This window comes from Bombus bifarius, unplaced genomic scaffold, assembly GCF_011952205.1.
Source record: "Bombus bifarius isolate JDL3187 unplaced genomic scaffold, Bbif_JDL3187 scf7180000007967, whole genome shotgun sequence".
In the NCBI taxonomy this organism is placed as follows: domain Eukaryota; kingdom Metazoa; phylum Arthropoda; class Insecta; order Hymenoptera; family Apidae; genus Bombus; species Bombus bifarius.
The window spans coordinates 98,342-114,172 of record NW_022884353.1 but is presented as its reverse complement, the minus strand read 5'-3'; the positions used below and the strand labels follow the sequence as shown (position 1 = coordinate 114,172).

Here is a 15,831-nt window from a genome sequence, read left to right as displayed (position 1 = left end):
GAAATACGCGTTGAAATACACATATCATACGTGTTTATACAGGGTGGTTGGTAACTGGTGGTACAAGCGAAAAGGGTGATTCTACGCGAAAAAAGAAGTCGAAAATATAGGATACAAATTTTTCGTTTGAGTATTTCCTATATTTTCTATATTTTCGACTTCTTTTTTCGCGTAGAATCACCCCCTTTCCGCTTGAACCACCAGTTACCAACCACCCTGTATATGCATCGCTTTCTAATATATTTAAGATAAGTGTTTCGTATTTCTGTATTACGTATCTACTTCTAAGCGGAGCAATATAACGCAACTAAATTGCACTCGCACGTCTTAATTCCGAATTTACAGATAGTCATTTGTTGGACAGAGATTAATTGCCAGCCTTTGGTCGCCTTCGAGAGAATAAACCAAGTACTACGAATGTTAGACGATATAATTCGCTATATGTAACAAAATTCGATGCACATAGTGTTAGTAGTTAGTAGTTAACAGTTTCTAGAACCAACATTATCCAGTTCATACTCCGGCTGACTCGATTATCCGAGTTACAAAGAAGGCTACCTTCGCATTAATTAGCGTGATTCATTCGAGAGTAACAGCAAGAGACAGCAATTTACACCGTTGCTGGGAATCGTCCTTTAAGTACTCAAATGCTACCTCTCTTACGGATAGAAAGGGAAATAGAAGAGGAAAAAAGGGGAGCTTAACGAAAAGGTGCATCCTCGAACGCACTTGGAGTTCTTTTCATTGGCAGCCAAGAGAGATCGATCGTCTGCCACTTAAATTTCAAATCCTCTTCAAAGTGAACGAAGAAGCATTAAATACACTATGCTTTACGATAGCATAACGACGACAGAGGAGCCGTGATAGTGGCGATAAAAGCGAAATTTTCGCACGGTCGCGCTCTAAATCGCGAAAAGAGTCGACGAAGTATCAGTTCTTTCGAAATTTCTCGTCCTGTCTATGATACTTTCCATTAAGGTGACAACTTCGACGTAAGATGTGATAATAAAGTTTATTACTCCTGAACGTAATGGCCGAGCAGAGCGGAATAAACAGTTCTTTGGCAAGGGCAAGTAAAGAGATATATTGCACAATTTCAGCCAAGTATCTCGTTATACCGTAATTTGAGTCCAATATAGGCAATGCGACGCGATTCGTCGGATCCATCGGCCATCCGGCAGGGATTAAACTTTCGCTGCTTGATCCTTCCCGTAAACCTTAATTGAATATAGCCACGGAGTACTTAAGGCAATAGTCGGCCATCGATTGCACGTGAAACCAAGAAAACTCGGCTACCGAATGCGGACAACTTCCTGCGTAGTTTATTATTCGCGTTGAATAGCTACTGGGGCTAACTTCGAAACTTAACGCGGAACGCTTATAAAACTTAACTCGCCTATAATCCCGACCGCGTCGAATGCTAATGTAATCAAATTCCGCCATAGCTGTGCCTGGCTTGATTTGGAATCGTTTCACGGATCGCGTGCAAGTTACGAACGAGAGAATTCCGAGACATTTTACGTTCGACCAATGAAAACCTGTCTCTATACGCAATGTTATTATACGCAACATATACGTGCAAAATTCTGTTACCAGGCAGTGAAATGCTTATTTACAGAATGCTCGATTACAGTCGGTCTATTAACTACAACGATTAATTTAATAATTGTCCGATGGATGTGCGTAATTTCATGGCGATCTGACTGTAGGGAACGAGATTGAATTTGTCTCTGTATCTCCCAACACCGCGAAGTGATCTATGAAATTAATTGGAAATATTGCCAGGTTCTATCATTCGCGTGACCATCGCGTTCAATAAGTAAATTACCTTCGATTGCATTTTTAACCATTCGTTTCTTATATACGTATATCATATATATAGTAGAAAATGGTCTATGATTTCCAACTTGCAGAATTAAAAAGTATTCCAAAATAGGCTAGGTCATAGAAACGAGAGTATGTTACTTCGTGGCGTTACGCGTTGAAACGTGATCCAAGTCATCTTCGTGCCTAGGAATATCTCGTTGCGTCGGTAGATTGTTCCGCGGATTTTATAGATTTCATGACCGAAGTTAATTCGGAACGACGTCTGATACAGTAGCCACGGGACAGCGGAATTTATTCGGAAAACGTTGGCGTACCTACGTTAACGTATAAATAGCAGTGGCCGACGCACGTTTCTCCAGCGAGCCACGCGCAAAATTAACTTACTCGACCGTTTCGATTCAATGGCAAAAATGTTTCTAAGAGATCGTGAAATACTCGCAGTACATACCAGTTTCTCGGTCGTGTTCTTCAGTACGTTCTTCCATTTCTATGAAAAGTGAACAAGCGGAGGCATGATCGATATCGAAAATCGAGCAGTTTAATCAAGAGTAGAGCAACGATTTTACTTCGGAAAGAGGGAAAGGAGAAAAGAGAAAGGCTGCATAAGAGAGAAGTATACAGCGATAGGTTTTACGCGAATGAACAGATCCTTACGAAGTCGATTCCTTTACGATAATCCGCAAGAGAGCAACTCGATGAAAGAGGCGAGCGGATTTGTAGAGGAGGAAAGGTATTAACCGCGGCAGAACGAATTAGCCAGACGTTCTCCTTTACTTTCCGCTTACCCTCGGGTTAATTAAATTTCCATTGATCTGATCTTTCGTCCAACAAATATCACGCTGGCCAACCCGAATTTCCAAAATGCTCTGTATGAATCGCGAACTCCGAATTCATTATACCACCCTCCATCCCATTAGAACTTTATTTAATTCTACCGACTTTTTGATATTCATAATTCAAATCAAAAAGCGTACAACTTCCACAAACCGAGCCCCTTCGTAAATGGATATTATCTGCAAACTCATGACGCTGCAACCGCGTATATGGTGACTCATTTTAATCCCGCAAATGGAGAGTGTGTTAAATGGCAGAAAACAGAGTGTACGCAGTTAAAATTCGCGAAGCAACGCGAAAAAAATATAATCTTTTTAATGTTTACAAAAATGTTTCTATAAATTGAAATACAAGTTCCGGATATTTTTGACGGTACTTTTGCGCATCGGCCGATTTCATTTTGCAAAATTCTCCAATATTATCGAGAGGACGTGATTATTCCACTTCAATGAGTCCAACTTCTATGCAAACGATCATTCTGTATATATATTCTGTGTACTCTGTATAATGAAACACCTTGTATAATATGCGAAAATATGCCCTAGGCATGTCGGAAATGAAAATGAACGTTATTAGCGTCGATTAGAGAAACAGGATGGGGGATGAAGAAAAGAATAGAAAAAAGAAACGGCGAAGGCATAATCTCCGTGTTATGAGGTATTCATAGTCAGAATAAAGTTATACGAATTGATGCTGTTTCAAGGATATCAGACCGCGTATTTACATTTTTATTAAAAGTGACAGCAACCGATGGGCGGTCATAAATCGCCATCCCACCGATATTACGAGTCCCGTATGTTGCGGCGGATGCAGATGCGGAACGATGCAGATGCGAGAGGCTGATCCGCGGCCATCTCGCAGTACACGCGCGAAAGCCACGCTGTAAAGCTGAGACCTTATTCTTCCATTTTCCTTCTTGCTGTTTTTCCATCCTCGGCGATGTTTGCGCCGTTTTTCTACCACGCCACTCGCTCTCTTTCTCTTTTCCTAACACAGGAATGACGCTGTTTACACGGGCCGAGCCTCTCGCGGATACATCGATCTACCTTATCCGCGACAGATCAGCTGGAAAATTGAGGCTCCGATGACTTTATTTCCACCCTGATATCGAGGCTACCGAGCTTTCGACGTGCAGCCAGGAAACGGAAAAAGGCTAACGAAAAGCAGCTAATACAAGAGCAGATGGCTGGTCGATTTTAATTATCATTATTCGATAAGAAGTATCGATACGCCAGAGTTACAAGAAAGTTTCCATTACCGTTAAACGTATATTAATTGGGAAAGTTATTCGTCCTTTGGGAGGACAATTTATGTACTCCTGTATTCAAAGTATATCCAAAGTTTCAGCAGATTTTAATACGGATAATAGCTAATTAAATTATCAGCTAGAATTATTTACAACCCGAAGATGGAAGAATTAAGATCATATAAATACATTTGACAATTTTTATTTTTAATATCTCTTCACATATTTAATGAAACAACAAATGGATAGAGAAGAGAATGGATAAATGGTTATACATAAAGGGTTTGCACAGAACATTAGCCTTAAATCCGTAATCAACAATTTCATTAATACCTCGGAAAGCTGTGAACAAAAAATCGTGGTGGATGAGGAACACGTTAGCGTAACAACGGTAGATTATCTAAAAATAATTAGTTAATTAATTGGTATTTAGTATGCTTGTAAGAAGCTCAAACCAAACTCTTCTTTCGTTTCGCGCGTACTTGTTTAATCACAGGATTAAAAGATAAACCAAGTAAAAGGAATATTTAGAAGGGACAGTAAAACGTATTGTCCAATTTTCGTTAGTCCGCCAGGTGAAATAAGTAGGTCGATCACGCCTCCGAGGACAATGCCATTAAGGTATATTTATACCCCTACGAGACGGTAGGAAATATACTACCCTTCAAGGAATAATGGTTCACGAACCGTCTGCGACGAGGAGTGTAATTTTCCAATAGGCATTCTTGCCACTAGGAAGTCAGGGACGCGCTCTAAAAGTCCTTTTAGTGGTCGTATATCAATCCGCGCGAGATGTCGCGACGTCATGAAATTGTGATCTTCCAATGGATGTAAAATTCTTTCTTTTTTTTTCGTCCCCGCGGTAAGTGTCCTTTCGTGGCAAATTCTTTCTCGATCAACTTCCACCGTGGAGCAAACCCTTTGTCTTCTTTTATTTCCTACCTTCGAATAAATTTACCACCAAGCTGTTACCACGACCATTATGTCGTGAAATCTTTCTTCGGTGAAAACATTAATCTTCGAAAGTCGATGATCGTCGTTTTTGTTCCGCCAATACCTCGAAGAAAAAGACGTTCGTCTCGTGGTAGAACAGGGCGCGATGTGATACATTTTAAGAAGACACGATGGCTAGGATTTGTATCCTATCACCAAAATACCAGAGACACGGTACATGTCTACCGGAGAACTGAAAAGAGGCGGTCCTTTTTCACTCTTGAACAGCATGGTAAAAAGGAAAGGAATATTTATCTTACAGTGGCTTGGTAAAAACACAGATCTTTCCACTGATACAGAGAGAGAAGCGAATGCGTTCGATGCCTGTGTGCATGAGCTACTAGTAGGAACATTCACGACCTACAAACGTATATTTACCGCGACGTCTGCTACTCGAACAGCCTCACCCTCCTATATAAACCGGATTCCATGACCCCTTTCTTGTACTCCTCGCTCGGTGCTACATAGAAAAAGATCCTTCTTCCGGATGCTTTCGAAATGCTTATTTTACGGCGCGGCGTCATAAAGACGCGATCTTCCAATGAGCATAAAACTCTCGACTTCGATTCGCCGTAACCCACGGATGTCTCAATAAATAAAGATGGGGTGGAAACTAGAGGCTTGCTTTCCCATTGTATCGTTCCTTTCCGCCTTTCCTATCTTCGTTCTGTTGCGCACCCGACTTCCGACTTTGGAAGTATAATATGAGAATTCAACCACCTTTCAAAACAGGAGAGCGTCTCTATCATAGGTCGTTTTACGGAAATGTCGTTTTACGAACGAGGACTACTTTGTCATGTGAATGACATTATTATTTTTTTTATTTACTTATATCGATTTGGTGGGACGTGCGGTTTCTCTGAGAAAACGATTTCATTAGATTGTACAGGGAACACCTTGGCGAATGGCCAACGTATAATAGTTCTCGATAAATACTTGTCGCATCAAGAAACGGAAATGACTGACAATAAAAAAGGAAGACGGCGGGAGGTACGAAAATGGAATAAATGTGTCTGTCGCACTCGCTAGAAAGCTCTTTATCTCGTATATTTTTATTCGAAAAGGAAATTCCGTCAACTGAACCCTACTAGATATGTATCGAGACCGTCTCACGCCGCCAGAGATCCCTTGAAAATCTTTCGTAGAGAACTCGTCATTGGCTAAAGATTACACATTCAGCCGGATGTTCTTGGCTCTAGTAACAGGTTGATCTTCGTAATATCTCTAATCGGATTACTCAGATTTAAGTGACAGTGATGTCACGGATAAATTAAAAAATTTACCGTTCCAGTTCAATACGTTGGCTTTACGCATGACTATTTCTGCTTGCTGGGCAACCACCTGAATATTCCATGCGATATATCATGAAAATCGTTGAAAATTTCCAATCGTTTATGAGTAATAAATAATTTGACCGCCATATGCGAGTTTAATTACGTTTATTTGGATTATTTGGGAAATATATGCGGTTCATATTCAAAATTTAGATTATACCTGGTAGGTATTACATTGAAATAGAGTTGGGATTTGAAGATTAATGTTTGAACGGTCATTTTTATAGAAACGTGTTATTCAGAATATTATCAACATTTCTGTTTATTTGAAATCCAAATATTTAAGCAAGTTTTAGTGTTACGATATCTCGTTAATACATTTCTGATTAATCAATATTTCAAATAAACAGTTTAATATGTACATTTTGCTATATGAATACTAAATTCTGTTATACAAATGTGATGTAAGCACGGTGTAAATTAGTTATCGTAGTCTGCAAAATAACAGAGTTGAAGAGACAGTACAAGAGCACATAATAAAAGAATTATCACATAACTGGTAAAGACGTAAATTAAATGAATCTGGAAATTGAGATCAGAGAATATATTATGAATTCGAACAATTCACAACTGCATCATGACAGTGGTGTGAGCTAGGTAACTCATATCGTACGTTTAAATTAAATATAAAACTATTCAAAAGAGAATATGATAATGCTATATCATGAATTTCTATTTGCTACTTCCCTCAGGTATTGACCTAACTAAAATTTAACTAAAAAAAGAACAGGGACACGTTTAAAACTTAAGTTTTCAACTTTACTTAAATTTCTACTTTCTATAATTTTCAATGTTAAGTTTGCATTTTAATTAAATTAAATTCGATTAATTATTTAAAGCTGGAAAATTCAAAATGCAGCAAACGATAGTCATACTATCGGTAGAAAATTGTTCGCTTTTATCATACCACTGAACGCGAAAATATAACTTAGATAAAAAGCAAGAAATCTCCACAACAAGGATTGATAAAAAATTATGATGTAAGGGAAATCAACGTTGCATCGTTTCGTGCATTAACCTTTTCACTAGAGTTCCGTGGCACGAATCTGTGCTGTAAATTTCTTTGAAATATCGTTTGGTAAAGTGACAGAAGAATCACTGTGAAATATAACGCATCATTGTCATCGCGTGATCGCGGAGATCGACGGAACTACGGCGACCCGAGAGCGTACATAAATTACAAATTATGCGGAAGAGATAAAGATGACTGAGTATAGTACTACGTATGACCATATAGATTATTATACATAGATGTAGTACATAGCACATCGCGCGTGTACACATATTATATGAATATGTATGCTAGGATGCAACGTACCAACAGCGGCGGAGTCACATTTTGCCGCGATTTAACTCATCTGTCTTCATTATTCGCATTTTTTTTTAACTACCCTCGTCAAACGGCTGGGTTTCCGCTAAATGAGCAAAAGTCAAGGTCCTCTGGCCGTTTAACACGATACTTTTTAGCAGTACGCGGAAAGTCCACGCGGATATTAACTCTTTCCCTGCCTATTATCTCCTTTATGCAAAGTAAATTCAATTGGTTATGATAATTCCGACCGAGGAATTTGTTTAATTTAACCACGGGATGTATTTCTAAGTATATCAAGACGATATAGGACACCACGTAATATGTAAAAGGAGAGCTAGCTAATTATCGCGGTACGTAAATCTTGAGATGCGATCTGCAAATCATTTGAAGCTAATTAAGAGCTATGTATATGGAAGGAAGTGTTTAAGGACCGAAATGCCTCGGGCTACGAGAAAGTTAATAACGCCAAACGAGCAAACCGGAGAGCGAACGCTTTTGTTAAACTTTACACTCCTTAAGAAAAACCCTATTAAAACGTTAAATTTGATGCGAATAGGCGAGTGCTGCAAGATTAATTAAAGAAGCAAGACAGTCAAGCAATGCTTAGAGAATTTATTATTAGATAGAATATTGACTTACCTTTGTGAAAAATTCCCAGAATTTATTAAACGAAAATTACATTGAGGGGAACAAATGGAAGGGAAAGCAGTTGGTTAAAAAAAGAATTTATAAGGAAACGTATACGATTAGATCGAAAGTCTGGGCCATTTTAAAAGTACTATATTTATTATCTGTCTGACGTATCATTTGAACAGACATTTCGTGTGTCATTTATATACAAATGTGTACACTCTGTACATTCTGTCCTAAATGATAACGGGCAATACGTAATCTGTACAGAAGCGAGAATTGTTTGATTACTAATAATAAGTTAGGTTAGGTTCCTGACAGCTTTACAACGTATCTGCTTACAATGCTTACGGTTAACACGCATGTTGTTCACACTTTTCCTTCCATTTTTAGTTTCACTACTACTCTTTCTTTTTCCTCGCACGATCGTTTAACATTTAATTGACTAATTTAATCATTTACCTGGTTGCTAGATGATTGACGCACGCTGGTCTTGAAATTTCAATTGTTCACGAAATCTTGTATGTATTCCTGTCTTATTCAAACGATCGAACGAATAGCATACAACGAAAAGAAACGAATCAATTGCCAATAAAATGCGTGCGTACACGATCGCATTTTCTGAAAATGTCAAATATGTTATCGTACAAAGCAAAATTCCCCATAACGCGATTCTAGGGAAGTTTACAGAAACTTTACAGAAAATTGGCAAACAAACGTTCTCACTCACTCATCGAGACGAATTTATATGTATGTACGTTACAAACGTGACGATCGATCATTCTGATCGATAACTATCGACGATTCGAATCGGATATATTCGAAATGGAACACGTTATCGACTCATAAATGCATTCTTTCGATTCTTTTTTTCCGATCGAGTGCGGGTATAACATGCTCGATGCTCGATTATTAGTGGAAACACCGTGGAAAAATAGTTTGCCTATCGTAGTATCATAACCGTACGCTTAGATATTCGAATCGCGAAATCTATACCGCGTGTAAAAAAGGGTTAGGCTACGTTCGACTTGAATATCGTCGTTCATTAGGCGCGAGTGACATATTTTAATTACAAATCTACTTACTCGTTGGCCGAGGTAACTTCCCGTAATCATCTCGTAATATGTTGCGTCTCCCTTTAACGGGTTTTCTAACCACTTCACTTTGATTTTTATTGAACTGTGTAAACACTATGTGATCACTTTGAAGTTGTTCGATTAAAACTATAGTAATATGCATGCCAGTATCGTAGATGTTATATCGCCATTACGAAATGTGTCTCGGTCTCGATATGTTTGCATTCTGTGTGGCACGATTTTCTTCGCGAAAAAAACATCGTACTTACTCGACAAATACGAGTTTCGAATCACAAATTATATGTAGTCCGCAACGTGTCCTTCGCTTGCTGCTTCCAATGGTGCAATGCAACGAAGGAGAATGCAGTGGAAAGGATCGGAAGTATAGTAAGTTTTTTGCCTCAATTAACATTAATATACCACAAATATACGATATGACGAGAGACGTATGCCCTCGAAAAACATAATGCATACATTTCGCTAATGTGTTTTGGTTTCAACGCGATATAGTATTATTTACGACGAAAGGAACGTATCAATATAGCAACAGTGAAGATCGTGTAACGTTAACGAGAATTTGCGATCAACACAACGCGATCACTAAACAGCGTTTTTTTTTATCGAACATCGATTGATTGATCCGATTTAAGCGATAACAGAAAACAATTTTAAACTCGTATCGTATTATTAACAATAATAGAGCGTGGACCGTTTTCTCGCTTACAAAAATCTTTGGTCCGTGATCCAATCGATACAACATACGGAAGATAACTCCTCCCGAATTAAAAGTAAACCCTAGAATGGTATTGTAGCTCCGATCTCCAGATCCATCGACCTTTCGGTCATATCGATCGATCTGACGACACAACGGAGAGCGCTAAGAGACGATCGCGAGCCATCCAATGAACTCTGGGTGCCCACGGTCCTCCTCGATGGTCGAACGAACCTTCTGCTAGTTCTGTTAGGCCAGGTTCGATAGAAGGGCTCCTGACTGTAGTGTTTCAAGGCACTCCAGATGACCGAGGATCTTCGTGGCGGTAAATGGGAATGCGATGGGCAACCGCAGTGTTGCCACGCTAGGGTCGGTGTTTTGCAACGGAAAATGGGAGCTCTGAAGGCCTCAGGGGGTCTCAGGATCGGGAGATCGTTCAGTTTTAAAGCCAGCCTGGCTGACGATACTTTCGAAACCGGAACACCATCCATTGACTGCATCTCGTCGCGTCCAGTCGACTGTAGGATCGCAACATCACCGCGCAATGTCCTCGTATTTGTCTCTATAGACTCCGAAACGGAGGCATCGTTTAGATCTATTCCGCCGATTTCACCGATATTGCCCAGACGAGTCTCTGGTTCTTTTATTTTGCCGATTTCCACCGATCTCGGAAACGGAACGTCGTTTTGCTTTCCCGTACTAAGAGATCTCGGTGTTTCGGCAGTTCGTAGGACATCCTGCGTAGTCTTGTCCAGGGATAAATTAGAGTCGTCCGAAATTGCACGGTCTAATTGACCAGGCCGATCGATCGCGCCGGTATGCGTGGATCAGGAGGACGAATTCGCCTCTATCGTTGAACTTGTCGAAGCATCGTCGTCCAAGGAGCTCTGCGTAGCTACAGTGACTTTGTTACCATCGTTCCGACTAGGCAACTGAAGATCAGCGACTGTTTGACGGGGATGGCGTCTCTTGTACGGCTCCCAATCCCCAGGACCCCGGCGTCAGTGCGTTGCGATCACGTCCGGTGCGCTCTTTGTGCTCTCTATACTGAAAGGTCGCCTCTGATCTACCTCTATCACCGCCTCTGCTCTGTACCTAGCGTCAGATGTCGTTTGTTGCGAACACTTGGGCGTGCCGGAGTGTTGGGTGCTCGATGTATTACTAGATCCGTGTCCAGACCCATAGACAGAACTGCCGTATCTCTCTCCGGAACCAGTCGTTCCTTGCCTCAATAATTTCGGCGATTGGCGATAGACACTGTTTTCTCTGCTTGGCTTCGGGCTTTGAAACCTTTGATACGACGGGTAATCCGGATGTTCCGGGTAAGAAGAGCCTTGATGCAGAGGTAACGGATAACTAGATTCGTGAGTTGACCAGCCGGGCGGAGCTGGGATTGGGTTGTGTTTTGGACAAATACCCATACTGCCGTCCCGACCTCTTGATGCTGGACTACAACCAGAGCATTGAGAGCCTGGCTGTTGAGAACTGTGCTCGGAAGACTGCTGCATACTGTGCTGAGAAGACTGACCACTTTGGCGCGACTGTGTCGGACTTTGATGATGGTGGAGGTGATGATGACGGTGATGATGAAGATGATTGGTCCCGTTTTGAGAGCCCGGTCCACGAACGCCGAATGTCGTGAAACCCACGGGTATTATACTGTCCGAGATTCGAGGCTCGAAAAGGCTTTCTCGTGTTTGACAAGAATTGTCGCGCATTTCTGGTTCCTCGTTGTTTTCCTGTAGACGTTCCTGTGTTGCATTACTAACATTGTTACTTTGATGGATGTCATTCATGTCCCTCGTATTGTAAGCCATCTCCAATACGAGATCTTTCGTATAGTCCTGTGGTATTAGCGTAGTGGGCTGTAAAAGTTCTTTGCTGGGAATCACTTCCAGGCTCGGCGAGTCGCTTCCTCGGTCCCTGATGTCTGTTCTGGAAGACGAGATTGGACAGGGTGTTGTCTTTCGTCCGAGTTCGTCTAATCGATTTTCTCTGGATTGTCTAATGTGTTCCTGGACAAGACAAACGAATTCTTCCAATTAGTCGGTTAAATATCGCAGCGTAAATAGCGTATGCTAGTCAAAAGTTTCTAGTGACCATTCCTTGTTAATGGTATTTGTACTATTGAAATAGAGCAATCTTATTCAAATATTTTTGTCTCCTTAGTTGCAAAATAACCATTATTTATTCGATCAATAACAGGGGATTAACATATGTATTTTATGATACGCTATATTTCAATTGACAATACGAAACATTATCCATTTGATACCTTTCAATATCACATTCTCACACAATGTTGTTAATATTATTCTAGGTTTCAATTTCAAGGAGCTTTGTAAATGACACATCAGTTGTTAGCTTTGAATGAATATTATAGCGTGATACCGTATGCCACTTTTGATTCGCGGGATTAATATTACAAGAGATGGCCATTGATTTTAATTATTCAATGGTTTTTCATCCATTTTTTTTTTGTTTTTTTTGAATAAAATGAAGAGTCACTGTCTCGGTAACTCATATGTTGGATTAATATTACAAATAACGTACTTTCCATGATAGTGAAACGACCGATCAATAGTATCGGTTTACCACGAATATAAGCAATGCAGGTATCTCCCGTATAACACGGTACTCTTACAACGCAGATTCGATCTAACGTAGTTCGAGAATTGGCGAATTCTCCCTACAATACCGTATTCGAACAACATCGTTTCGCTCTATCACGGTTCGAGAATTGGGGAAATCTCAAACTGAAACTTAAAATATTAAAAAGTTGGAATATTTGTAAATTTGAACGTTTAAAAATTTGAATATCTGGTGATTTTAATATTAAAAATTTTTAATATATGAAAATTGTAATATTTGAAAATTTGGATGCATGTATTTAGTTTACTCGGTGAAATAAATGAAAAGGTCGGCTGCAAAATATTCGATAATTATAATTATGCAGAGTTGTATCACTAATGACTATAGTTTTACGGAACCTTGACAATTATCCATAAACAATTACCGTATTTTCAAGTTGATCGTTCGTTCAGAATTAGTTTTCATTTTCTCATTAATGTGTTGTTCCCCTGCATTTATAATTCGGCCTTTCAAACTCCAGTTTTCCATTCTTCGTGAATGGATGAAACGAACCGTGGACTCATTTCGTATTGTGCCGCATCAATCTTTTCCGAGTTGCGTGAATGTTAGACACGTGTGATCGTACGTGACAAGTTCAGGTCGTGAACCGAATCGAAATCCTGCTGTGTTCGAAATGTAATTGAAATTCTAGGAACGTGTAACAAGGCGAATCGTGTATAATGCACAAAGAACCTCCAGTCTTTCGTGATTTGTCGATACGTACATCTTGTATTGTCCACGATATTGTATGCGGCCTTTAAAATATAATGCATCTTCGAAGATTGGCAAACGTGTCACGTGCTTTGGATAAAAATAACAATTTTAAGTATAATCGGTTGTCGAAGCTAACGCTGAGAGGATTTTGACATAGAACACGAACAGCCTGAATATGTATCATGATCGTGATCGAAATATAAATAGCGAGAAATTCAAACGTACAAGCGTTAAGATCGTGCTGGAAGAATTCCATGCCAAACTGCTTTACATCAGTGAAGATATTTATATCCTTAATTATTTTCTAACAGATTGGCATGGTTACAGAGATGTACGATAAAAGGAATGTCACTTACCCGAATGATTCGATGATCCCGGACCAGTTTCCTCACGCAGTTGAAAACGAAGGCGAAACTCATGCCAAACATAATCAGCGAGAAAACGATGAGGATTATAACGATGTGCTGGGAGTCGATCAATCGAGATTTCTTCTTCTGTAAAGCAAAGATAAGGTAGGGAAGTTCTTGATAGATCGTAAACAATTTGGAACCCACGACGCTTCAAGTAATGCGAATTAGTTTACATTGAATAATTTGAAACTTACTTACATTAGGAAGTTATGGTTGACATTAATGGTTATGATTTCCAACAAAGATATTGAATTTCACCCGAAGCATATCATGAACTATATTCTTGATATGATATAATAATAATTGATTTCGAGAAGATTTCATAAAAAATATTGTTAACAAGAAACTATGTATCGTATCTGATCAATTATCTGTTCGAGTATACAGATATTTCATAGATCATGCATGCGCATTTTGTCGGTTGATTACTAAATACATACACATTGAGAATAGTTACCGTAATGCAATGCGGGATATTACGTGTAACATGATAAACCGAGTTTTGTCCTTTTCTTACCGTTTCTATATCTTGTTTCTCGCGTTTGCCATCAGCAAAGTCACGCTATTAGGTAGTCAAAATGTCGAATGACGTGACACGTCTTCTCGTACGTGTACAAATGAAAATTCGAGAATAATATTCTTTCATCGCGGGCTCGTGAAAATAAAGGTCCTATATCGCTGTACAGCGCCAAACACTACGATTTTCATTTTCTTCTCGTTTTCGCCTTATCTCTATCGCTGTATCTGTGTGTCATGCGAAGTTATAAATGGTGGGAATTTAGCCGATACGGCGAACATATTTCGCCAGAGGCTTAATTTTGAAATCCTCTCGTTTGGCCAAGAACTTCTACGAACGCGTATAAAAATGACCACTACGGTTTTACGATTACTAGGGTAGAATCGGTGTTCAAGTGGTATAATAGAGGATGAAATGTGCCTGATACGTATAAAAATAGCTTAGATTAGAATTAACGCAGTTCTGTTATTTTCGAGTTGAAAGGATAATGTGATGATCTTGTTTTCGTTGGTAATGCGTCCTGATTTTTTTCACGTCCAAGTGGATCGCTAAAGCGCGAGCATACGTGGCCGAGATAAGAATAATAAGAACAACGCTCATAATGATCACATTTTGTGAAAAGCCGGCGCCATTAACAAAATAGACGGAGTTATCGTGTTCCTGTTTTTCACGGAGATGCCTGTGGAGCATTTCTGAATGTCTACCGAATGAGATTTCTGAGCATTAGATCCTCTAACATTCCTCGGAGAAAGCTGGAACCAATGTTAGTGCAACCAAGTGGAGGGGGAGAGAAGAAGAGATGGCCAAGGGAGAACGAGAAATTCTAGTTGAGGGGTTGAAAATGCCTCTTTCTGCTTCCGTAAGCCCGAGAGGTTTATTGTTATGCTTATATGGCCGAGTACACTCCAACGGACGGTTTACGTGTTTGCAAAAGTCTGTGCAAAAATACATTTCGAACGGCTACTGCATTCGCGACAAGAGATACTTTTGATGCTTTCCTCCTCTATCGAACAGGGATTTATCCCGGCCTGCAAGCGAAACTCCAATATTTTCGATCGTATTGATATTTATTCGGCTTTACGCTACTGGACGTCATATCGAGTATAATGAAGAGTTTTTTGTAGGCAACGTTTTTTGCCATTCACACTGTTTTCTTCTTCTACTCTTGTTTTCTTCAATAGTCAAAATAACGATATTAAGATCATTGATTTATTGAAACTTTTATTTTCTCCCCATCGTGATTATTTCGCTTTAACTTAGGCTCTTCGCTTGTCTCCAAACTTTTCTTCGCTTTAAGATGATTTTGCTGTTTACTCGGATCTTTTTCATTTCTAATTATTCAAGCGGTACTCGCTTTACCGAATTTCCAAGTAAACGTCATCTTTCTCTGCGTTCACATGGTGGAAAGTATTTGCCTTCTGCAAAAAAGATGTTGTTTGCAGACTTGATCAACGCTGGTGATCTTCTATATCATTATCGGATAATCTTATAAAATCTAAAAGTCTTCCGCTGTGACACGCGCGAGATTATTTCTATCAGTTACGTAATTAATACTCGGCGACGTACGAGCGCATCCTCGTTGACAAAGGATCTTG

General features: G+C 39.6%; 1 protein-coding gene across 5 annotated transcripts in view; it reads right to left on the bottom strand.

Moving 5' to 3' along the window:
• Nucleotides 1-8,313: 8,313 nt before the first annotated feature.
• LOC117209154 overlaps nucleotides 8,314-15,831 on the bottom strand; it is a 78,549-nt gene continuing 71,031 nt past the window's right edge. For 4 of the 5 annotated variants that reach the window (XM_033450849.1, XM_033450841.1, XM_033450856.1 and 1 more), the window contains 2 exons: nucleotides 13,666-13,803; nucleotides 10,966-11,979 (listed from right to left, as the gene is read on the bottom strand). In XM_033450849.1, coding sequence (XP_033306740.1) covers nucleotides 10,966-11,979; nucleotides 13,666-13,803 — 1,152 coding nt within the window. Of the gene's footprint in view, nucleotides 11,980-13,665; nucleotides 13,804-15,831 lie in introns of all 5 variants that reach the window. The other variant, XM_033450872.1, reaches the window with a different exon arrangement.